Source organism: Ambystoma mexicanum, chromosome 2q (genome assembly GCF_040938575.1).
Source record: "Ambystoma mexicanum isolate Mex_15411 chromosome 2q, UKY_AmexF1_1, whole genome shotgun sequence".
In the NCBI taxonomy this organism is placed as follows: Eukaryota; Metazoa; Chordata; class Amphibia; order Caudata; family Ambystomatidae; genus Ambystoma; species Ambystoma mexicanum.
Genome location: NC_090924.1, coordinates 436649219 through 436673489, shown reverse-complemented (window position 1 = coordinate 436673489; position 24271 = coordinate 436649219). Strand labels below are relative to the sequence as shown.

The window sequence follows — 24271 nt, the reverse complement described above, 5'->3', positions numbered from 1 at the left end:
GTTAATTACTGTGGGTTGTGCCTTATTAAATGTTTTTGAAAAGGTGACAATAGTTGGTGTGCGCTGCTAAAAATCTTTTCAGCGGCACCCAGAAGGAAGCTGGGCAAGCGTACATGCGCACAGCTTAGAGGGAAAATTGATGGTAATCATGATAGAATGATCACAGTGCATCACTGCCCTCTGTAGGATAAATTGCACTAACAGAGCTCCAATTGCCAAGGAAAAAAGCCATGCAAGCACCATTACCCACGATGGAGGGCCAATTGGGAATCAGTGCTTTGTACAGAAGCTCACACATGCATGCAATAATAGTAAAAAGAACTTTATGAAATTACCAGCCATTTAAATACATATACGCATATTCTTGTCATTGTAAGAGAATTACGTTTGCAAGCAGCTAAGCCCTAGCGCGTAGGGTCAAAAGCAGGACATATGAAGTCATGAGGAAGGAAGGATATGCAAGTCCAACGACGAGTTGCAAAGTGGATTCATGATGACTAGTTAACAATGGTGAGAACGGTAAGGTGGTGTCAATCACTTAGGTCAATGAGAAAGGATGTAAAAATTACATTTTCAATGTCGCACTCACATCTTGCATGATGATTTGCTGAAATGTACGTAGTCATTCACTCCACACATACTCCTCTTGGAGCAACCAATTGGAAGTCGTGTCTGAATGATATAGGTTTAAGAGAGGGCCATCCAATCAGAAAATGTGTGAAAGGAGAGGATATCGATGAAAATAAGCGAACTAATTAACATTTCAATTGTCACGAGGTTAGACTAGACCAATTGAGTTAAGAAATGCATGTAAGCAGCTATACTGTAAATGACGATGGCCAATGGCAAACGTGGAATGCGTGATCAGACTGTAGCATTTGTTGTCTTTTCCTTTCTGTAATTTGCTATATAACCGTCCAGCTTATGTTTTTTTAATGTCTTTTTAGTTGATTCCCTGTCAAGACAGTTATAATTAAAAAAAAAACAATTCCCATATCTCATGCATTCATTTTTGGGTATTTTGGATTGATTTTGACTACTTGGTTCGGAAGTTGTCTTACAAACTATTAGGCATTTGCCAAACACTATTATATACTCTGGCACTTGTACCGTTTTGCAGCTGCTACCATCAGTGGCCAGTTAATACTACTGATCTGTAAGAAAAACATCTTGCGCACCAGGCCCTGATGGCTTAGCCAGTGTAGTTATGCTGGAAAATCTGGTGATCTGGGCAGAGATACTTTTGGCATTATTCACCTGGGTATGTACTGAGGGGGTTATCCCAGAGGTTTGTTTATTGGGTTTATATAGCGCTTTAATCCAAAGCGATTTACAGTATAACAACAAGGTACAATAAAGAAAGAAGCATATATACAATCATGAAGCAAACCAGTGAGACAGTATGTAGAACAATTTACTTAGGTGGAAGGGGAGGGGGAGAGGGAAGAGGGAAGAGGGAAGAGGGGGAGAGGAGGTAGGTAGGAGGTTACAAATAACTGAATTGAGATAAATGGGTGCGAGGAGAAGGGGAAGGGGAAGGGAGGGAAAGGAGATGGGAAGGGAAGGGGAGTTGGAGAGGGGAGAAGGTAGGGAAGGAAAGTCAGGGGGAGTGGAGAAGCAGGGCTTTCAAGGAGGTGCGGAAGGATGAGTAGGTGGGAATGGAGCGGATAGAAAGAGGTAAGGAGTTCCAATGTAGGGAGGCCAAGAGCAAAAAGGAACGGAAGCGCGAGAAGGCGCATGGGGTACAGTGAGTAAGAAGAGGTCAGCAGAGCGGAGGGAGTGTAAAATGAGAGGAGAGAAGAGAGATAGGGGGGTGAGTTAATGTAGGGATTTGAAGACTAGACGGAGGAATTGAAATTTTTGTTGAGAGGAAGGGGAACCAGCTAAGCTGAGAGAGTGAGGTGGAGATAGAATCACAAGGACCTAGGATACAGAGAGTACAGATAGGAGTGGTAGATGGATTTTAGGGGGGCCAGATGAGAGACCGGGAGTCCAAAGAGGAGAGAAGAGCAGTAGAAGAGGCGGGAGAATATAAGGGAGGAGATTAGGAGTTTGGTAGTGTGAAAGGTGAGGGAGGAGCAGATCTTACGGATGTTGAAGAGATGGTGCCGAGAGGCACGAGAGGTGTGGTTAGAGAAGGAGAGGGAAGAATCAATGTGGAGACCAAGGTTGCGAGCATGGGTGGAGATGGGGAGATTGGAAGGGGGAAAGTGGATGAAAGGAGGGGGGTAGGGGAAAGCGTGTTAGGAGGAAAGAAAAGGACTTCAGTCTTGTCAGCGTTGAGGGAAAGAAAATGTGATGACATCCAGTTTTTGATGGGCGTAAGGCAGGAAGATAGTCTGGTGGAGGTCGGGAGTGAAAGAAGAGAAAAAGAGAAAGAGTTGGGTGTCATCCACATAGAAATGTTCAGAAATGCCAAAAGAAGAGATAACGGGGGCAAGAAGGGAGGTGTGAAGAGAGAAAAGAAAAGGACCAAGAACCGAGCCCTCGGGGACGCCACAGTCCAAGGAGAAGTTGGAGGAGGTACTGCCATCCCAGGAGACAGCAATGGTACGATTGGAGAGGTAAGAGGAGAGCCAGGAGAGGACAGAGCCTTTGAAGCTAAAGGAGGACAGAGTAGTAAGAAGTAAGGGGTGATCTACTGTATCAAAGGCAGCAGACGGGTCGAGGAGGATGAGAATAGAGGATTGCTTACTGTAGCGAGCAGAGAATTAAGTACGTAGGTGAGGGCAGTCTCAGTGGAGTGTTTAGGGCGAAAACCAGATTGAGAAGTAGGGAGGAGAGAGTGAGTGGATACAAAAGCTGAGAGTTGAGAGTAGGTTAGGCGCTCGAGGAGCTTAGAGATAAAAGGGAGAAGCGAGAAAGGTTGGAAGTTGGAAGCAAGAAGAGGTTTAGCAGAAGGTTTCTTCAGGATAGGAATGATGGTGGCGTGTTTAAAAGCTGAAGGAAAGGTGGCAGAGGAGAGACACATTTTGAAGTAAGTAGTTAGGTAGGGAACGAGGAGGGGGTAGATTTTGGGAATAAGTGAGGTGGGAAGAGGATCAGAAGGGGCAGCAGTAGGGTGAGTTTTTATACAGAAGGAGGGAGACACAGGATGGGGTGATAGGAGAGAAGTTAGACATGCTAGCAGATGTGGGGAAGATAGGGGAGGGAGGAGGGCAGTAGGAAGGGGAGATGAGGATGTTTTGACGTAGAGAGAGAATTTTGGATGAGAAGAAGTTGGCAAAGTCGGAGGGAGAGGGGCAAGTTGGTAGAGGGATCAGGAGTAGGAGGGGGAAGAAGGCGAGAGAGGGTCTGGAAAATGCGGTGGGGGTGAGAAGCTTGTGAGTGGAGGTTAGAGTAGTAGGAGCACTTGGCAGATTTGAGACGAGTCCTAGAGAGAGTGGTATGAGAAATAGAGGATTGATTAGTCAAAGAAGGGGATTTAAGCCAACGTCGTATGAGGCGACGGAGGAGACGACGAATGGACAGAAGATGAGGGGAAAGCCATGGTTGGGAAGGTTTGTGAGAAGGATGGAAGGAAGTAAGAGGGTAGAGTTGGTCGAGACTGGTGGATATTGAGGATGACAGAGTGGAGAGGGCGTCATCAGCCGAGAGAGAGGAAAAGTCGGGAAGAGGGGGAAGGGAGGAAGAGCGGGAGTTGAAGAGAGAATGGTTGAAGTTGTGGAGGTTGCGACGGGAGGAGGAAGAGGATAGGGGGGAGGACAAGGAGGAGGGGGTAAGGGAGTAGGAGAGTAAGGCATGGTCAAAGCGATAGTTGGGAAGAGAAAAAAAAGGTGATGAGTAAGATGAGAGAAAGATGAGATCGAGAGTGGAGCCAGAGGAGTGGGTAGGGGGAGAAGGGAGGGGAGAGGGGAGATAAGAATTGAGAATACAGAGAAGAGGGGAAGATTGGGAGGAGATGGAGAGGGGAAGGTTGAAATTGCAGAGGACAGAGAGGAGTAGGGGAGGGAGAGATGAGGGAGAGGAGGTTATCCAGGTCCTCATAGAAGGAAGAGAAGGGGCCAGGAGGCCTGTAAATAATTAAGAAGGAGATTGCATGAGGGTAAGTGAAGGATTTGAAAAGAAATTCGAAGGAGGAGAAGGTAGGGAGAGGTTGGGTAAGGGTTGAAGAAAGACGTTTAGTGTGGAAAATGAAACAAATGCCGCCTCTGCGGCCAGAGGGGCGTGAGACATGAGTGGAGGAGGAAGAGGGGGTGGAGAGGGAAGCAGGAACAGTAGAATTGAAGGGGGGAATCCAAGTTTCGGTGATGCAGAGGAAGTGGAGGTTGAGTCGGAAGAAAAAGTCGAGAGCCGCAGCTGCCTTATTTCAGATGGATCGGGCATTCCAGAGGGCAATGTTAATGATGTTGGAGGGTTTGGCAGTTGGGAGGTGGATAAGGTTGGGACGAGGAGGGATAGTGTGAGGGGAATGGGGTGGGAAGGGGAATAATTCATGGGGGTGGGCATGAGGATGAGAGGGAGGGAGAGGAAAAGGAGGAGGGAGAGGAAGAGGGGGAGGGGAGAGACAGGCAGAGCTTATGACAAGGAGGGGATTTAAGTACGTGGTGGGGGGCTTCAGCAGTGAAGTGATCGTAGACGGAGTAGAGATCAGGGTCCGGAGCAGGATCTGAGGAGCCTAGGAACCTAGAGCCTTAGGCTGACAGGGCGGAAAGGATGAGGCTCCGTAGAGGAGGGGCGAGTTGCCTCAGCAGCAGGGCGTCCGCAAGCAGGAAAGAGGGCAACACTAGTCCGTATATGCAAAAACACGGACCGTAATGATTCGGCAAATTATCGCCTGTTGTCAATGCTCAATGTCCCTGATAAAATATTTGCATCATGGATATTGCGTGAGATACTTGAAGCACATTCTATCCCCATATCAGACTGGTTTTGGAGCTGGATGCTCTACGTCTGACAATATTTTATTGTTGAGGGCACTGATAAAGGAGGCAAAAAAGAAGGGTAAACTGGACCTGTACTTGATATATGTGGACTTGAAGTCTGTATTCGACACAGTCTGTAGAGATAGTTTGTGGGTAAAGTTAAAACTATGGGAGGTTCCTCCGTCAGTGCTGGCAATCGCTCAGCAGTCCCATGAGACAACGGGAGTTCAGGTGAGATTGAGTAGTAGGGGCGCCTGTTCCAAAATCATTGCAACCAGCAAAGGTTTAAACACAAGGCTGTGTGCTCGTGCCCATTCTATTCAATCTCTACTTTGCAGACTTGTCATCTGCTTTGGAGGTTCAGTGTTGCTGTCCACCCAAAATTGGGGCTCACCGGTTTCATTGGTTATCATATGCCGATGATGTGGTCCTTATGGACCACACATTGAAGAGCATCAGAAGGGCCTTTGAAGCGCTCTGCTGTTACACTTCTGAAAATAAGCTGATTTTAAATAGGGAAAACACAGGCTATTTACGTTAGTAATGCACATGGGCTGTCCCGTTCAACTGCAGTTATACTTGATGGTATGGAAAGGGTCCCAGTTTACAAATACCTTGGTCTATTATTGAGAGCCAATAATGGATATTTGGACATCATTGAAGCCAAGGAGAAAAATGCAGTGGCGCATATCACCATCACAAGAGCATTTGCAGGTAACTTTGCTGGATATAGCCCGGAGGGCACCCAACAGATTTACAAACATAGCATAGTTCCTGTCATTCTATATGGGCTTAAGGGCTCTTTAATGGCTGATAAATACTGGTTAAGCAAATTGGAAGGGAAAAATTGGAGGGGAATTTTGAGGCTCCCACAATATACCAATCGATGCCTTCAGAGTAAGAATGGGGCTAATCTCATAGATGCGATTGTTATAATTGTGTAGAGACCTGCTTTATATCAAATGTATGAAGATGCCAGAGTCACCATTGCTAAATATCATGGGACAATATATGAAAGGGGCTGGTAGACATTCTATTCATGAGTTTGTAAAGATAAATTATGGTGTGTTCAAAGATATAGGCTTGTCCCCATGTTGGGAGGACGAATTATGCTACCATCAGAAGGGATTTTAAAAGAAAATTGGAGGTGTGGGATTGGTCAGCAAATTTCCCCCATCTCGAAAAAATGTAGACCTACACTCATTAGTCCATTGTGAATATCCATGGCCTCATAGGTGTATATACTTCAGTTCCCCTCACCAGCACTGTTGAGATTTACAATGTTGTTTTGCCTAAATGAGTTACCCACTCGCTCAGTAATTGCCCCAAGGTTGGACTATCAAAAAATGATAGATCGTGCCGTATATGTAGACACCTTTCCATGATGGAGTCCAACAGACATGTTACGACCCAATGTAAGTCCCTGGGTGATGTCTATGTGAGATATTTAGGGGAATTTTGCCATGATGTTAACGAGATAGTCAAGCTCTTTCTGGTTAAGGGCAAGAAATACTTGTAGAAATATGCCACTATTCAAAAACATAAAGGAACAACTTGCAAACTTTACTAATTAATTCTACAATGAAATTTGAACTTAGAAGGTACATCGTAGCAGAAATATTGTTTTTAGGGACATATTTTAATATGTTATTTTCTTTGTAAGTATTGTAAATGTATGATGAAATGTATGTATTTTACTTTGCTGTTTTGTATAAAGAAATATGTGAAAGTTCTTTAAACTGAAACGCATAAGAAAATAATACTTTGCCAGTACCTGGAAAATGCTTTTCCCATCCCTACACAAAGGCTAAATCCTTTGGCATTGCCAATGCTTGTTTTCTTTTTGGTCCTACGGTAACCTATACAGTCCTAGAACAGGGATGCTTTTTAAGCACTGTATTCCTGCCCTAGGTTGACTTTATGACCCTACGTTGGTGTTGGGGAGTAGGCTGGTGGCAGCTGTTATTTAGTTTTGTCTTCACCAGGGGTGCAAGCAGATTTACCACCTTAGTAGACCAATATACCATTCCGGTAGCCATTGGGGTACTAATGCATTTTTTAAGTCATTATCTTAGACATTGTGTTTCTAGGGAATTAGTTTGATTGGGCAACCAATAGGCAAGACTAAATTGTTGTTGTGCACACATGGGCTCACTCTTGAGCCAAGCCCTGTACACTCTCGAGTGGTTTTGGCTGGTGTATATCAGGCCCTTGCCTCAGACATGTCCATTACATACCCACAGGTGCTGGTTCTGGGTGTTTGGTGATTTTTGGGTCCAGCCTAATTGGCTGTCAGCTAAAACCTTTTTTAAAAGCCCAATGGCGTTATTGGGAGGCTGGATTTGACTAGGCTCTGTGTGTATGGGATACCTAGGGCAGACCCTTTTCCACACTCCATTCTGCTGTGAATTCCAGGATTGCAGCAGGTCTGCTTACCTGCTGGAGGATGTCAGCTGTGTGCATTTTAGGACTAGATCGGTCTATGCTAGCTGGACCTAGCTCTGCTTCTTATTTTTGCTATTGGACATAATTCCTGGGATGTTCTCATACGCCCCATGGATTTTATTGTTGGGTGGCCAGGCGCTGTCTTCTCTGCACCTAAGGGGTAGAACTGGTACTTACCTGGATTTTCACCACACCGCAGATCTGCCTTTGCCCTGTTATTCATACAGTGAACACTTAAACATTTCAGAGACTCCTCTGAAGTGATGTAAACAGCTCCTTAACTGAACATTGACATTTTTCTAGGATACCACCTGGGTCCCTGTAGTTTTAAGGCCAAAGTCTAGAATTGTAGCTGATCCTCCTGATTTTTATCTGCTTTTATAAAATCCTGTGTTATACCCTTGCTTCTGGAAATGCCTTGTTACTTTGGAACACTTATTGCCTTTCCAAAAGAGAAGTCTGTGGAGCTGGTCTAGAGCTGTGTTGATGTGTAAATGTTTGGGTAGGTAGCTGCTGCTATCTTTTGTATGGCTTGCAGGCGGGGCATGGATGCTGTTTGGGAGTCCAGTGAGGAGGGCATTGCATAGTCCATCTTGCAGAGAAAGAGTGTGGAAGTCGTTAGGAGGAAGGATGTTTCTTATTAGATTTTTCATAGGAGGTGTATTTGTAAGTTGCATGTTTTGGTGACAGCAGCTATGTGGTGTGTGAAGGAAAGGTGGCAGTCAGGGTTGAAGGCAAGTTGTGTAGAGAGAGATGTGTGTGGGCTGTCCATGGCAAGTCCTTTTATTGTGGGGCTGAATTTGGGTTTGTATATCGAGGGGAAGATGAAGTGTTCTGTTCTGGAAGGGTTAAGCTTGAAGAAGTGGGTGGCTATCCATGTGCTGATAGTGGAAGGGCAGCGTTTCAGGGTGTGCAGTAGTTGGGGGTGTGATTTCAAAGTATATTTGCTTGTGGTCTGCATATTGGTGGAAATGGATGTTGTATTTTGTTAAAGGCCTGTCCAAGGGATTTAACATATAGGTTGAAGAGTGGCGATAGGGGGGGAGCCTTGCTGTATGCCGGACTTGACCAGTCTAGGGTCGTATTGAAAAGGGGGCATGCAGAGAAAGTGTGGGCTGTCTGTAACGAAGGAGGTCCGTAGTAGTGGACGGTGCCTGAGAGTTTCAACATGTGGGCTTTAATGTTGGGTAGAATGGTGTGGTTGATGGTGCTGAAGGCTGCAGAGAGGTCAAGGAGTCTTTGTGTGTTGATGTTATGAAGGTCAAGGGTGTGAAGTGCAGAGGTCTTGTGCTGTGTCAAGGCCGAAAGCCAGATTGGAAGAGGTTGAGTAGGTTGTTTGTGGTGATGTGTTGTTGCTGTTGGGTAGTAACCAAGTGTTGAATGATTCTGGCGAGGTATGGCATGATAGCGATGGGGTGGTAATCTTCGGGGAGTGTGGGATCGAGAAATGCTTTTTTGTGGAGGGATGAGATTAGTTCCGTTGTGAGTGCATAGGGGATTGTGTCATGTGAGAGACAGTCGATGTTGAGCCAGTGGAGAGTGAGGGTGGTGATGCAATTTGGTTGCAGTTTGAAGGCGGCATGCATCATCTATTAAGTGTGCAGGTTTTGTAATGTCAGTACGGGTGATGAGGCTGTCTGTGTCGATGAGGTGGAAGGTGCCCCATGCAGAAGGTTAACTGCATCCACAGTGCTGACAACTAAAGCATAAGTGTAACAGCAGCAGTGGTCGAAGTGAGTGGAAGCTATTGAGAGTGGAGTACCACTACTTTTATTTTTTACTGCTAACAGTTCCACTACTTTTTACAACCATTTTTACCATTCTGGAACTGTTCTTTTTGAAGTTAAAGCATACCTCTTAATTTCACCACTGTGCAGCTGTTACAGCTAAACGGAAATCTGTTTCTCCGTACATTCACAAAGCCAGAATACCATTTCAGCATGAATGAACTCTATCTGGCTTCATCTCAACTTTCAGAAGCTGGAGCAGGTTCTGCTAACACCAAGGTCTCTTGCAGCACCCTATCTTTCCCTCATTTTTGGAAACTAGTCAAGTTGTTATATCAGGTTAAATGCTTAGATATTACAGTTGATAACTGTCCAGGCCATTTCCACAGGTTTATATTTTAACATTGGGTGCCTACATGGAATTTGCCCTTTCTGGAACAGTGTGCAGTTGTGGTAGGATCCTTAGTGACTAGTTACTTGGACTACTGTAATGCACCCATGTGATATACTTAAGGACCATAGACTATTTATCCTTTTGGACTCTGCCAGACCAGAGGAGATTAAAGATTTCCAGTGTTGAGATCCAGTCTTTGTAATAAATTACCAAATTCCATTCACAACGGCACACGTTATTGTAGTGGCAGGCCCCTGCCTGCTGAAGCAGCTGCTATTCAGGTAGATATTAATTATGGGTTCAAGCAAGGATAAGATCAGCGGGTAGAGACGATTGTGTTCACAAAGCCATACATAATGTTGCAACTGACTTTGAGAGAAATGAATGAAAAACAATAAAGAGGACCTCATTCTTTTGCCTGTTCCACCCACTTGGATGTAAAACTTGCATATTCACAATCCCTTGATGTGTTGCACCTTGCTCTCTCCCATTTACTCAGTCACACACCGTAGTCACAGTTCCACTACTTTTTTGGCACATTTCTACCACTGAACAAACCTTGCAATAAAAGAATGATCTAATGTTGCAAGGAAGCTGTTCAAAAATTAAAATCAAGTGGAACTAGAGCCAGCCTTTAGGGACACCTCAAAACAGATGGCATTGGAAACCATGTGTGACCTGATCAGTGTCGTTGCAATAAAATGTGACCTAAGCAAGTACGTTTTCCAGAATGCCAATGGAATGTATCGTTGATAATACAGTGATTGGCGATGTTGATGAAAGATCTAATTGTAAATGCTCTGTCACCATTGAGTTTCTTTTTTTAATCTCTAATTCTTCAGTATTGCTACCAGCTTGGATTCCGTTCCTCTTTGATGTTACCTGAACAATGCTAGCTTTCAGTGAAGGAGGCCTGCTGTTCTACAACTGTAAATGAGTTGGGTTTAGGCGATCCGCGCTCTGCCTCCTTATACTAAGGTGAACAGTCCATTAATATTACATAAATTCGATCACATCAGGTAGGTCATCTGTTGATGATTGTATTCTCATAAGTGCTGACCTTATGAGAATAAATTCATCTTCGCATAAGGAGGCAGAGCGCGGATTGCCTAAACTCAACTCATTTACTGTTTCATTTTCTCAAGGTCTTTATGGGTAGACCTTGTAGGATTGGTGACGCAGCTCGCCACCGCCTATAATTTTAGTGGTCAAAGCGCACTCCCAAGGATACAAACCGATACACAATTTTACGCTGTTCTAAAACTGCTTTCCCCCAGCAGTTTAGCCATACAAAGCAAGTTAGATATTGGTCTAAATATGATTGCGTCCTCTGGGCCAAATAATGCCCTCTTTAGTAATGGAGTGACTAGTGCATTTTAGGTTTTAGCTATTGGGTTGCGCTGTAAGCGCTGCCTATAAGCCGAAACTATTGCCATGGTGAAATAGTAGAGAGGTGGGTTGTGCCCTCTGTCCAGCTGCCCAAAACACACAAGCCTGGCATCTCTTTGAGCTAGCTCTGTGCCTTTAAGGGGATGCTAATGTTTTTTCTAAGGAGTTTCCGGAAAACAAATGGCTAAAATTATAGCCGTAAATCAGATTCTGGTAGAATAAACATGTCTTAAGTGTACCTTCCGCCATTTCTTTTGTATGTAGTATATGTGTACATGCATCCGTTCCTTGCTCTAAATTACTGTTACAAACCAGTATTGTCATAATCAACATTTGTGGCCCTTGTACAGGCATTAGATAATCATTGCCCAGCTACTAAAACCATTTTCTAGCTGTTGCCAGCTTATTGCCAGGTATTACCATTATTGTACTACACAGAACATGCCTAACCCATGCCTTAACGAAAGATAAACCTGTTGGCTTTGCCAGTGCTTGATTCATTTGGAAGAGCACTTTCCTGGATTCCAGACTGTTGCAAAGATGTCAAACAATTGTTGGCCTTGTTGATAAGCTTTTGAAAAACATCAGTAGACAACTAATCAAGGCAGGGTGAGACCCATTGTTAGGGAGAATTCTCTTATAAGGCTAATTTCCCAAACCTAGTGAGTCTCCCAGCAGCTTTGCTGGATTTTATGGGGTTTGTATTTTTTCTCCTGCTAAGAGTGAGACTCTCTTCCTCCCACTCTTAGGCATGATTTGAGGTATGTCTTTGACTTTTTGTGTGTTTATGGGCTATGGGTTTTTTTACTCCATAGGGTATCATCTGTTTTTGTGTATGTGTTACACAGCACCCTCAGTGCAGTAACACAGGGGTGTCATAGTGACCCCCAAGCATAGAGTCCATACCCTGGGACTGACTACTGTCTCCCAGGGCATGTAAAGTCACCATTGACTTTACTAGACCAAAATTGTGAACAGAACCAGTACATACCATCATATTGTGGAAGTACTGGAAGGGGTTCATTCGATTGCCCCTGGGTCTGTTTCCAAGGGGGCACTGTCCAGTCCCCCCTTGTCGAGTTTCTGGCTGGTGGCAGTGGTTACCACGCAAAATATTCCACCGGAATATTTCCTATGGAATTTTCCCATTGATTTTAAACGCACCACTTTTTGGTGCAATGTTAAAGATAACGCCGGTTTATTTATTTAATATTAAATCACCGGTTGGGTCTTTTTGCCAGAACTCTTTTCTAAAATGGCGTTTGTGTCCGTCTCTGTAACTCCAACCAAGGTCGGGCCCTTTGTTCCACTTTTTGGCAGGCTTCTCCACAGAAGCCCTCCAACTGGTGCCACTCTGTCTGGGTTCCACAGGATGTGTGGGTGGGGGAATTGGCACCCTGGACTGCGTTCCCTTAGCAACTCAAGTCGCACTCTGTTCTGATTGGCCCAGTGGTGAGCCGCCCGGCTCACCACTTAGCATGTTTGAGTGACAGCTAGGCTGTTGAATTGGGGGTTTTCTGCATAAAAGCAGGGCTTTTGAGACTGGGACTTGAGAAGTCGCCACAGGACCTAAGAAATCCGAAGAGGGAAGAAGCTGAGCCATCTGCAACGACGACACCACCGGTGGAGCCCTGCTGCAACGACCTCACCACTTTCCCGATGACAAGAGGAGATCTTCTGCTGGAAGAGTCTTCTCCCTCTGAGCTGGTGGAATCAACCAGTTCGCGATTTTGCCTTCCAGGACGTCTCTTGGTCGAATCACCCGTGCCAAGCACCCCGGCGGCCGGATAGCCAAGTCTCACCACTGTGACCGCAAATACCAGGAACTCACCTTTTAACCGACGAACTCCGTGGCTGGTTTCTTCCCTGGGCAGTGCAACGACTCCAAGTTTCCTCTTCGACAAGATCCTCTCATCCCCTGGTCGAAACCACGAACTGCACCCGCTGCCAGGAACAACTGCCACCGCTGGAGCTTCCTCTCTCTTTAAGGTACTGTGTTCTGCCTGGCCTCCCTTTTTTCGGATTGCTAAAGGTGACCCTTAAATCCTTGGCTTTCCAACTGGGTTGGCCCCCAGACCTTCTAACTTTGTCGTTTGAATCACCCCAACCTCTTTTGAACATTTCTACAAAGACTTGAATGCATTGCTAAACCGTGTGATCTTGGGCACATTTCGCCTTGCTCCATTCAAAGTGGGCTTGGTCTATGAACTTTGGCTCTACAGTATACTCTGCCCTCAGTAACTTGTTTTTTTCTTTTAAAAGTGTTGGGAACTGTTTTATTTTTATGACCTGCCTTTTTCTCTCCCGTTAACCTAATTATTGGAGTGCCATCTAAGTTACACGCTCACCTCTGTTTTGACAAAAAGTGGTGTTTTGACTTAGACTTGTCTAGTAATTGCTAAGGGAGGTGTGAATACTTTTCTGATTGTGTTGGAACTTGCTTTTGATTTATAGTGCTAGTGTGTTTTCTAAAGTGTGTGTTAAATAATTATATACTTTTGATAGCAAGCTCTGGTCAGTGTTTGCTTGCTCTACTGTGTTTTTAGCCCTATTGTGTGTCCTCTGTATACTGCCTAACTCTTCTTGAGAGAAGTCTGACTGCTCAGTCACAGCTACCAGGTAAATCTGGGTGATAGACTGCTAGCAATTGGCTTTACTGCTTACTCCTGTGGTCTTAATCTTTTTGCAGTGTTCCCCAAGGGAACTGCACAGGATTCTGCCTAACACCCATCATTTATGTTTTGTAACTAGGATCCTAATTAGTTCCCGTTTTGGATGTGCATGCTGAATCTCATTTTGTAATGCAGGGTCGGCTGCCAACTAGAAGCTTTGCTGCTACTTTTCTCTCCGTCACGGGGGGGGGGGGGGGGGGCGTTCACCCTCTCTGTTATAAACGTGAAGTTCTAATGTGGAATCTCTTTCTCACCTGATGTTCCGCTTGCCTCCTCTGTTTCTTTGTGCAAGATATGTTCGATTTACTTGCCAATTGTTGACTGGTTTGAAGTCATTCTCCTTTGCTTCTATTGTCCCCGTCCCTGTGTGTCCTCTACCAAGTCCTTATGTGTGTTGAAATGTTTACTTTCCTCTTCCTCTGATAGGTAGCTTTGCTGTTTGGGGTGGACTCTTCTCCACCATTGACTGTGGGTTAGTGAAGCTCAGAGGGAAAGAAGATCCCTGGAACTCGATCACAAGTGGAGCCCTCACTGGTGCCGTTCTCGCTTCCCGCAGTAAGTGAAACAAAAGAATGTTGCTTACTTCTATAAACTGTTATCTGGCCTTTCCATCTGTTTATTTAGGAGCCACTTCGGTCCAGTTTAAGGTTTGTGGCATACGGTCATTCCAAACTCCAGGGACTCATCCTTTAAGTTGGAACATCAGGTAGTTAAACCAAAAGAGCTTGCTTTTATGGGCACGTTTTGTGCCAGTCTTGGATGTAAAAAGGACAGATTCTCAAAAGGGCAGGGCTGGTCTCAATTTGAAGAAGTGGGACTGAGAATGTTCTGATAGAAGAGGAACTAGTCAGTGGGACTGTCGGCCATAAACCAAGATAGTTGTGTGAAGTCGGAGTTTCGGCTGGCCAAACACCTTCAATCACTACAGTGAGGGTTACTGGCAGAACTGACAGGTGCAAGCGGATGATGTGACTTCAGCCACCTCTCTTCCATTTGGTGTGGTTGCTTTTGAGTGTTGTGCTTTCCATTGCCATTTCCGAGATATGAGATTGGTGGGCTGCTCTCCCAGCACTACTGAGAGCATGGAGACCCTTAGTGACCGCTGAGATCTAGTTTTCCAAGGAGGAAAGGCTCTCAAAGATGAGGGGAATTGTGGATTGCCTTGCAGAGAGATGAAGTGGGTGGTCTTGTGTATTTATCTGATGCCACATGCAATCTGGGTTCATCATCGACTTCACACTCTCATTCTCTCCTCACATCATTGATGTCTAAGACATCACACTACCATTCTGCACCTCCTCAGAGGTATTCTACCTTTCCTCTCCTTCCCCCAGAAGCTCATTGTCTCCAGAGCTCTGGTTCTCTCTAGACTGGCTACTGCAACAGCCTCTTTCTAAATCTGCTTGCCTCTACTCTCCGCCCTCTGCAACTCATCCAGAACAGGACTGCGAGACTTGTCCTTGGCCTCAAGCCCAGGGATCGTATCTCTCCAGGACTGAAATCTCTGCACTGGCTCCCAGTGGCTGTGAGGATCAAGTTCAAAATCCTCTGCATTGTCGACAAGGCCTTCTGGGCCCCCAATACCTTCAACTCTATCTTCCTAAATATCTTCCCTCTCAAGCTCTTCGCTCATCCTCCTCCAACTCCCTTAGGGTCAGTTGCTTCTCCAAGCAACAAGTTGGTGGTAGATCTCTTTCTTCGGCTGGGGCCTCCCTCTGGAACAGTCTCCCTGAAACTTGAGGAGAACCATCTCAGGTTCCAGAAGCACCTCAAAACCTTTCTCTTTGCTTCTGCCTTTTCTCCTCCCCTGCTGACCTCCTGGCTGAAACTGACTCTGCATTGGTTACCTGGCCACCCTCTGTTCTCAGGCCCAGGTCCCTCCGCCTTCAGTCTCGCACAACTGCACTGCCTGCCTGGCAACCCCCGCTTTTGGGAACTGTTTCTGTATCCTTACAGTCCCACTACTAGCACTTGACCCCTGATGTCTGCACTTACCTCTGCACTTGCCACCTGCTGGCTGTTACCTTTACTTATTGTTTTATTCTATACTCATGTACTTCACTGTCCCTCCCATCTTCCCCCCGCACTTTCCCCCTTCCCATGCACTTGCGCGATCTGAATGACACCTGGCCTAGTAGGATCGTTGTCGGTCATCCCTTTGTCCCCCCTCCCTTGCCTTGTTGTGCCTTGAAACACTTATGTATAGGTGCGTTATAAATGCCATATCATATCATTGCTGATGCTTGTTAACCTGCTTAGAATCACATGCTGTGCATATAGTCCGACATCCAGTGGTAACCGCAGAGTATTGCATCTTGTCTTTCGGGGACCGAAAGGGGACGTCGGCATAGGCGTGTCTGTAACACTATCCCTAATGTGACGTGTAGTGCACCCAAAATCCCTCACGCGCCGAGGTCCCTCAGATTGTTTTTTTCTGCCTAGATAACTGGTCGCCCTATAGCAGAGCTCTTTCAGAAGAGACATTGTTTATCTTATACCGACTTGTCGGTTATTCCCCGTGAAGTCACTTCGGTCACAAGAACATCTTCGACGAAGACTGTGGGGGATTCGTCTATGGCGGTGGATTTCAGCGCCTAAGATTCGGCGGCCGGACTTTCCACGTGGTCTGGCCCTCTGGCTGACCTTTACAGTAGGGAGAGTGGGGTCGGGGTGGCCATATTTTCGGTATGTCTTTCCTCCTTTCCCCTCTTTACCCTTTTGGTATGGTCATCTTCCAATTTGGCTATGGAAAGGATTCCTTTTAGGTTCTACCCTAAGTGTAGTGTCAGATATCCTTGGAAGGACGAACACAGGACGTGCAACGCCTGTCTCCCCTTAGATCACGACGAAAAGCGGTGTGCGGCCTGTAAACTCCTTCAGCCTAAGACCCTTAAGGAGCACCGTGGAAAGCAGTGGGCCGCGTATGGTATGTCGCGGGTGCAACCTCCTTCCCCCACCGCCGCACCCGCTGAGAGTGCCGGGGGCATCTCAGATGACCAAACATCCGTTGCGGATGTAATAGACCTCGAGGTGGACACTTCTAGATCCGCCACGCCCGTCCCTTCAAGACCTGAATCTGGTCTCGCTTCAGGGACAACACCCGGCGACAGGGGCATACAAACGCATCACACTAAGCATACAACCCCTACACCGGTTTCGACGTCCTCGTCAGAAAAGGTGAGGATGCCAACAGGGCCGTCGACGATTTCCTCGGATCACGCAGATCCGAATCCTTCTCTGCATCCGCAGCAGCGTCTTGCGACTGGGCAATCTAAAACAAGTAAGGGCACTACTTCACACTTCGAAGCGCGGAAATCTGAGGCTTCGATGGTCCCGAAGGCCGCGGTAGGCCCGAAAGCTACGACTATGCCTCTAGTCGAAAAACCAACCGCTAGACCCTCTAACGCTGCGGAAGGTATTATACCTACCGATAGACCATCGGAGCGATTATCTCACGCCAATTCCGCGATTTATCGAAGACCGCATCGAGAGGATTACGGCGGCGGTGGGACTTCTCCTGGTTCCGCCTAAAATCATGGGGCAAGCCACGGACAAATCTTCGGATGCGGTTTGGGACCCCGATTCTCACAATACTTATGAAGATAGCCAAGAGCCTCTTTCCGACACCCTAAGACTCTTTTCGTCACCATAGGCGGAAGGCGACGTTTTTCCTCCCGTAGGCCCGTCTGGGTCCTCCAAATGGACTAGAGAGAAATTCGAAGGGTGTATGGATCGGCTGGAGAGAATTCAGTTTTTCTGATCATCCATCCCCGAAAAGGTCTCGTGAGGAACCTAACCCTCAATTTTTTTCTCACTATCAAGAAAATCAGCCTTCTGTCCTAGTCTAGCATGAAGACATTGTCCACATGGACACCTATAGGGACATTTACAATGAAGAGGAAGAAGCTTCATTTCTGCAGAATTATGAAGAGGAACAGCAGGGTGCCACATACAATTGGGAAGAAACCCAGCAGGAGGGAACGGACCCATGGACATTGCCACATCAAGATCAGGACACTGATGTTTTGTGTCTGGATTCCCCTGTCCACCCCGGTTCGCCATGCCTCACCTGTGGATGACCAAATGGCCATAAACTCTATGTTGAAAAAGACAGCTGAACATTTTCAGATCTCTACTCAAGAGGCGGTGCCTAAGCAGGATTTTGTAGAGGATATCCTTAAGGAGGAAAAACCTCCATCTAGCCAAGCCATTCCCCTCTTTAACTCCATACAGAGAAGGTTGGCTCCCTCCTTGGCATCACCAGCTCAAACCCGGGCAGTGAACCCAAGAGTGGAAAAATTGTTTCAGCCGTCTCCTCCGACCCTCTGTACATTAGAGGGCATGCCATCCCCAACTCTCTGGTATTGACTACCACCTGTAAAAGGGCAGGGGTAACCCTCGCCACGGGGGAGGCACCTCCGTACAAGGAATCTAAGAGGCTGTATGCTCTAGGCAAACAAGTCACCTCGGCTGCCGCATATACTACACGGATAGCAAATAATACCACACATACATTGGCTGAGTGGAACCTGCTCCAGGAAGGCCTCCAAGTGGTTCTGGAACCCGTCAAATCCAAGCTTCTCTCTATTGTAGTCGAGGGAAGACAAGTGAACCAGAATGTGATTAAAAACACCCTGGACGCAGCAGAAACAGCAGGCAGGTCTATGGCCCAAGGGACCCTACTAAAAAGACATGCTTGGCTGCGTACTTCAGGGTTTAAACCTGAAACGCAAGCACCTCTCATCAATAAGCCCATTGAAGAAGTTAACCTCTTCGGGAAAGCGGTTGATGAGGCCTTGGAAACGGCCAAGAAAGAGCATGAGACTCTTAAGTCTCTGCAACAGATCACACAAAATCCCCCCCCATAGAGGTAATAACTCTCGGCGGTCCTTTCGAGGGCAGTCCCGTGCAGGTCAAAACAACTATGGCACGGGGAATTTCAACACAGGACAAACTTCAGGAAACCCCACATACTACCCTTCAAGGGTTCAGCAACGAGGCAAAGGCAGAGGCCCCAATCCTAGAGGAGCCGCAGCCTCTGGTCAAAAATGACCACCAGATCCAGGTCCCCTCCCATGTTAACCCGGGCGGGAGGCGATTAACATCTTTCCTCACGGCATGGCATGGGAGGGGATAACTTCAGACCAGTGGGTCATAAAAACGGTTGCCCACGGGTACTGCATGGAATTCGGCCGACCTCCACAATTCAGACCGCCGCGCTCAGGCGCCTTTCACCGCACCATCTGGAGATCCTGAATCAAGAGGTAAAAGCGCTGCTGGGAAAGGACGCCATAGAAGTCAACCCTATTCAGGTAAACAAGGGTATTTATTCAGTGTACTTCCTTGTACCCAAAAAGGACCTCACCATGCACACTGTTCTAGACCTGCGCCCAGCGAACAAGTTCATAAAACCGCAGAAGTTTTGCATGGTAACACTACAGGAAGTGATCCCACTTCTGAAACAGGGGGACTACATGGCAACATTGTACATGAAAGATGCATACTTTCATATTTCAATGTTGCCAGCGCACAGGAAATATTTAGGGTTCATGATAGGACAGGCATTACCAATTCAAGGTACTCCCCTTCGGCATCGCCTCGGCGCCAAGAGTGTTTACCAAGGTCCTGGCAGTAGCTACAGCACACCTGCGCAGACTATCCGTCCCAGTTTACCCTTACCTCGACGACTGGCTCATCACAGGGGACTCTTACAACACATGTTTTTCAAACACCCAAAAAACAGTAGATCTTCTCTTCAGTCTGGGTTTCTCATTCAACGAGAAGAAATCCAGTCTAGCCCCCAGTCAAACAAAACAATTTCTGGGAGCTCTAATTTGGATGGAAGATGGTTTTGTCTTCCTCTCCAACGATAGAGTTCAGAACATGTTTTTTCAGATTCTTCAATATGTGGCCAGTCGGGAGGTGACGGTGTACAAGGCCATGCGCTTGCTAGGAATGATGGCGTCATGCATATACTTGGTTCCCCACGCACGGCTGCGCATGCCTCCCCATGAGTGGCTCAACAGCCAATGGTGTCGGGCCAGCGGACAATGGGAAGATCTGGTAGTGGTCTCGCCAGCCCTCGTTCTCTCTCTGCAGTGGAGAAAACCTCTTTGAGGGGAAAACCTACCCCACCCCTGCAGTGGAAGCCACTCTCACGACAGACTCGTCTCTCACGGGGTGGGGAGCTCACCTGCTTCAGTAGACAGCACATGGAGTGTGGTCCCCTCAAGTAGCATCCAACCATATAAATTTAATGGAGCTATTAGCGGTGTTCAAGGCACTAAAGGCCTTTTGGATGCAGCTGCAAGAGAATACAGTGCTGGTTCTAACGGACAGCACTGCAGCCATGTATTACTTAAACAAACAGGGGGGTACTCACTCTCCAGGGCTATCCAAGCTGTCCCAAAACATTTGGATATGGGCTCTCGGACCCAAGATGTTTCTGTTGTCCCAACATGTTCCAGGGGAACTCAATCTTTTGGCAGACGTGCTCAGCACAGATTTTCCTCTTCCTGAAGAATACAAATGGTGTCTGCACGAAGACATTGTGTCCAATGTCTTCGCAGAATGGGGCTTCCCAGAGATCGACCTGTTCGCAACTCAGGAGAATGCCCAATGCCAAGATTACGCCTCCAGGTACCCCCAGAACCGCTCCTAGAGGAACGGTCTCTGGATAACATGGTCAGCAAAATTTGTCTACGCTTTTCCCCCTGACTCCCCTTTCTCAACAAGATAGTGCACAAGATGCACCAGGAACCAGTGACCATGAGACTGGTGGCCCCTATGTGGGCCCGCCAACCCTGGTTCGCTCACCTGATGGAAATGTCCCTCTCACCACCAGTGAAACTACCCTGCCCGTACAACATGTGGTCTCAGGACAGGGGGGAGACTTTACACCCATGCCCACAAACTCTGAACTTAGCAGCTTGGCTCCTGAAGTCATAGAGTTTGGACACCTACAACTCCCTCAGAGGTGCATGGACATACTCGGGGAAGCTAGGAAACCGAACACACGTTATTGCTATGCCAGCAAATGGAAAAGTTTTGTCATCTGGTGTAATTCCAAGGGTGTCAATCCCATCAATTGCTCACCCACGCACATTGTGCTGTACCTAACCCATCTGTTAGACACTGGGTTTGTCTTCAATTTCCTAAAGGTTCATCGTGCTGCTCTGTCGGTCTACACCACATCACAACAAAAAGTGTCGTGGTGGAAGATACCGGTAATTAATGCCTTTATGGAAGGGTTTACGAGGATTTATCCTCCCATTTCTCACCCAGCTCCTGGGTGGGACCTACATGTGGTTTTGACCAGGCTAATGGGAGCTCCCTTTGAGCCTATGCATAAAGCAAGTCTAAAAGACCTGACTTATAAAACGTCCTTCCTACTGGCTATCACTTCTATCAGAAGGGTTAGCGAACTACAGGCACTTTCTGTTCTAGACCCCTTTGTCACAGTCCACAGGGATAAGGGAGTTCTGCGCACGCACCCCAGATTTGCGCCTAAATTCATATCGAAGTTCCATGGGAACCAGTCGATTGAACTACCTACCTTTTTCCAGAATCCCACTAGCATGGCCAAAAGAAGCCTACGCACACTAGATGTGCGCAGGGCAGTCATGTTCTACCTGGAGAGAACTAAACCACTGAGGAAAACAAACCAATTTTTCGTTTCAGTGGCAGCTGTAGAGAGGGGGATCCTGTCTCTAAATCAGCTATCTCCAGATGGATTGTCAAATGCATCACACTGTTACACTCTTGCTAAGAGAGAACTGCCCTTCAAGCCTAGAGCACATTCTACTCGAGGCACTGGGGCATCCATAGCATTCATTGCAAATGTTCCCCTCGAGTCCATTTGCTAAGCGGCAAACTGGAGTTCTGTACACACCTTTACAAAACACTATTGCCTAAACACTCATTCTAGGTCTGACTCTCAGGTGGGACAAGCAGTACTAAGACATCTTTTCTCTATTGTTACTTCTCACAAGCCACCTCCAACTCCAGGTACTGCTCGCTAGTCTATGCACAGCATGTGATTCTAAGCAGATTAACAAGCATCAGAAGACATGCATTACTTACTGTAATAGCATTTCTGATGATTGTATCTGCTTAGATTCACATGCGCCCTCCCTACCTCCCCGCTCGGGGTGGAAGGAACATAGACGTCTTACTACTTTCTCTCTTTATGTACTCAACTTACTAGAGCCTTGGGCTCCCTCATGGCAGGAAAAAATACAATCGGAGGGACCTCGGCACGTGAGGGATTTTGGGTACACTACACGTCACATTAGGGATAGTATTACAGACACGCCTATGCCGACGTCCCCTTTTGGTCCCCGAAAGACAAGATGCAGTACTCCGCAGTTATCACTGGATGTCAGACTATATGCACAGCATGTGAATCTGAGCAGATGCAATCATCAGAAATGCTATTACGGTAAGTAATGCATGTCATATATAATGCTACACATGAGACCAATTCGAGCATGGCTTGGCACACAATTGTCACAAGCAACTGGCAGCTGTTAAGATCTAGTTTAGAAGGTTGTGTTATTTCTGCAATGATGAAATACCAGAAATTGAGACAACTGTTCCCTGAGCCCCAAGTGAAAATAACCATTGCAATACATGCCGTCATGAGGAGGTCGGGGGTTCACTTCTGCTTGCTCTGTCCATGGCAAATGGGCAGCCGAGGTGAGACCCTTGCATATCATTTCATATCAATGTCTTTGAACCTATGGCAGTTCAAAGGGCGGTATATTCTTTTCAAAGCCAAGTCAAGTGTAAGAGTGTGCAATTATGTGTAAAGAAACAAGGGCCACACATTCCCAAACACTATCACAAGTACCCCAAGATGTTTGGTACTGGTGAAAATGCAAGAAAATATGGCTTCAAACCCTGCATCTCCCAGTGTGGACAATTACCTAACAGATAGCCTATTGACATGTTGAACAAGGTCATAAATGGGAGCTCTGCTATAGTACACTCTAACCACTTTTATGTTATCAACTTTTTTCAACTTTTATAAATGCAAAATGCATGCCTTTTGTCCAGTTAACACAACCCAATGTCTCTCAGCAATGCACTGTGGACGACATGGCTTGGGATATATGCTTATGCTTTTCCTCAGCAAAACTGCTTCGAAAGTTGTGCAACCGCTTCTTTGAGAGCTTAACTAATTCCACCAACATGGGCCATGTTTACTAACTAGACTCGTCCCTAATATTTAACTCTGAGAGTACACCTAGCTGCTCTAGCGGCATACACTGCAGCAAACACCACAGCACAATGTTTCTTGGTGGAAGAATCCTGTAGTTGAGGTTGTGAAATGTATGCACCCGTTAATAGTTTATCCAGCACCGACCTGGGGTTTAAAGGCCATTTTACACTAACTTATACTAAAGAGTGACCAAGCTCTTTTCGTACACCAACCATTTCTAGTCAAAAGGCAAGATGGTTTTCAGAACACATCCTTAGTTTTCACCTAAAGTCATATCCAAGTGTTATATCAGCTAGTCTACTGAGCTTCCAGCTATTTTCCAAACACAGCAGCAATGGCAGGAGAGGGCTTTACATACACTGGATGTATGCAGGACTCAGGTTTCTACATGGACTGTACCAGGAAAATATGGAAAAACAAGCCTGTTTATTTCTTTTGCTCTTGGACAAGAAGGGTGTCGGATCACTAAATCTGTCATTGCTAGGTGAATTATACTCTTCTTGAGGGAGCCCTACACACTACAGGAAAAGCTTTGCTCTCTTAGCCAAAAGCACATTCATCACGGGGTGCTGGATAGACCCTCGCATTTATGGCCAAAGTTCCTCTAGACGCTTTTTGCAAAGCAGCAACATGGAGTTATGTTCATACATTTACTAAACACAACTGCTTGCATACACAGACCAGATTTGCAAGTGGGCCAGGCATTACTGTGGAATGTTTACTCTATGGCGCCAACTACAAATCTACCACCGAAGTCGTACACTGCTCGCTAGTTCATGCATAGCCTGTGAATCTAAACGGATTCACGAGCCCAAGAAGACATAATTTACTTTCCGATTTGAAGTCTTTCGCGAGATTGGGTGGTGCATGTGATTCAAAACAGACACAATCTCCCGATGTGACACACAAGCTCAAAGTAAGCAACAACATGGGTGAAGTGGGAAACCACAGTGTTGATCTCTAGAGGGAATCGCACGTTCTCTCAGACAAACTTATACAAAGAAAACCAAATGAAGGCATAGGCACTGTGGGGCATTGTGTGCCCCTGAACATGTAGTGTGATGGGAATGACCATGGCAATGCATACGTTTTACTTCGTGAAGAACAACTTGCAATACTCTGTGCCAACCACCAGTGGACAGCATATACGATTCTTCCAGAGGCAAGCTCCAAGCACATACTCATTTACATTGTTTTGTTTGTGGCATGGAAAGCCTAAAAGCTGCAAAATGGCCCTTTGTGGGAGGAGGCGGACTTTCTTTCGGTGGGTAGTGCAGGATAGACCAGGGCCTGGTGTGGCTGGTGCTGTTCATAAAAGCCTTCAGGTATTTGCACATTTGGGGATGTTGGAGGGCCCTCTGCATGATCTGGGATGAAGTTGGTGTTGGGAAAGTTCAGGCAGGTTCTATTTTTAGCTGAGTATCAGCTTTTCTTACCTTGGTTACAAATTACTGGGTAACATGCTATGCTTTATACATTAATGATTCTGGGAAGCTGGAAAGTCTTGAGATTGTGGAGGAATTTGGTGGCTTGGGGATTTGGGAAGCTTTCTTTGG

The 24271-nt window shown here is 46.4% G+C and overlaps 1 protein-coding gene across 2 annotated transcripts in view; it reads left to right on the top strand.

The window, feature by feature from the left end:
• Window positions 1-24271, top strand: part of TIMM17B (translocase of inner mitochondrial membrane 17B) — a 478879-nt gene that overhangs the window by 292519 nt on the left and 162089 nt on the right. For both annotated transcript variants that reach the window (XM_069647481.1, XM_069647480.1), the window contains exon 4: window positions 13919-14047. In XM_069647481.1, coding sequence (XP_069503582.1) covers window positions 13919-14047 — 129 coding nt within the window. The remainder of the gene's footprint in view (window positions 1-13918; window positions 14048-24271) is intronic.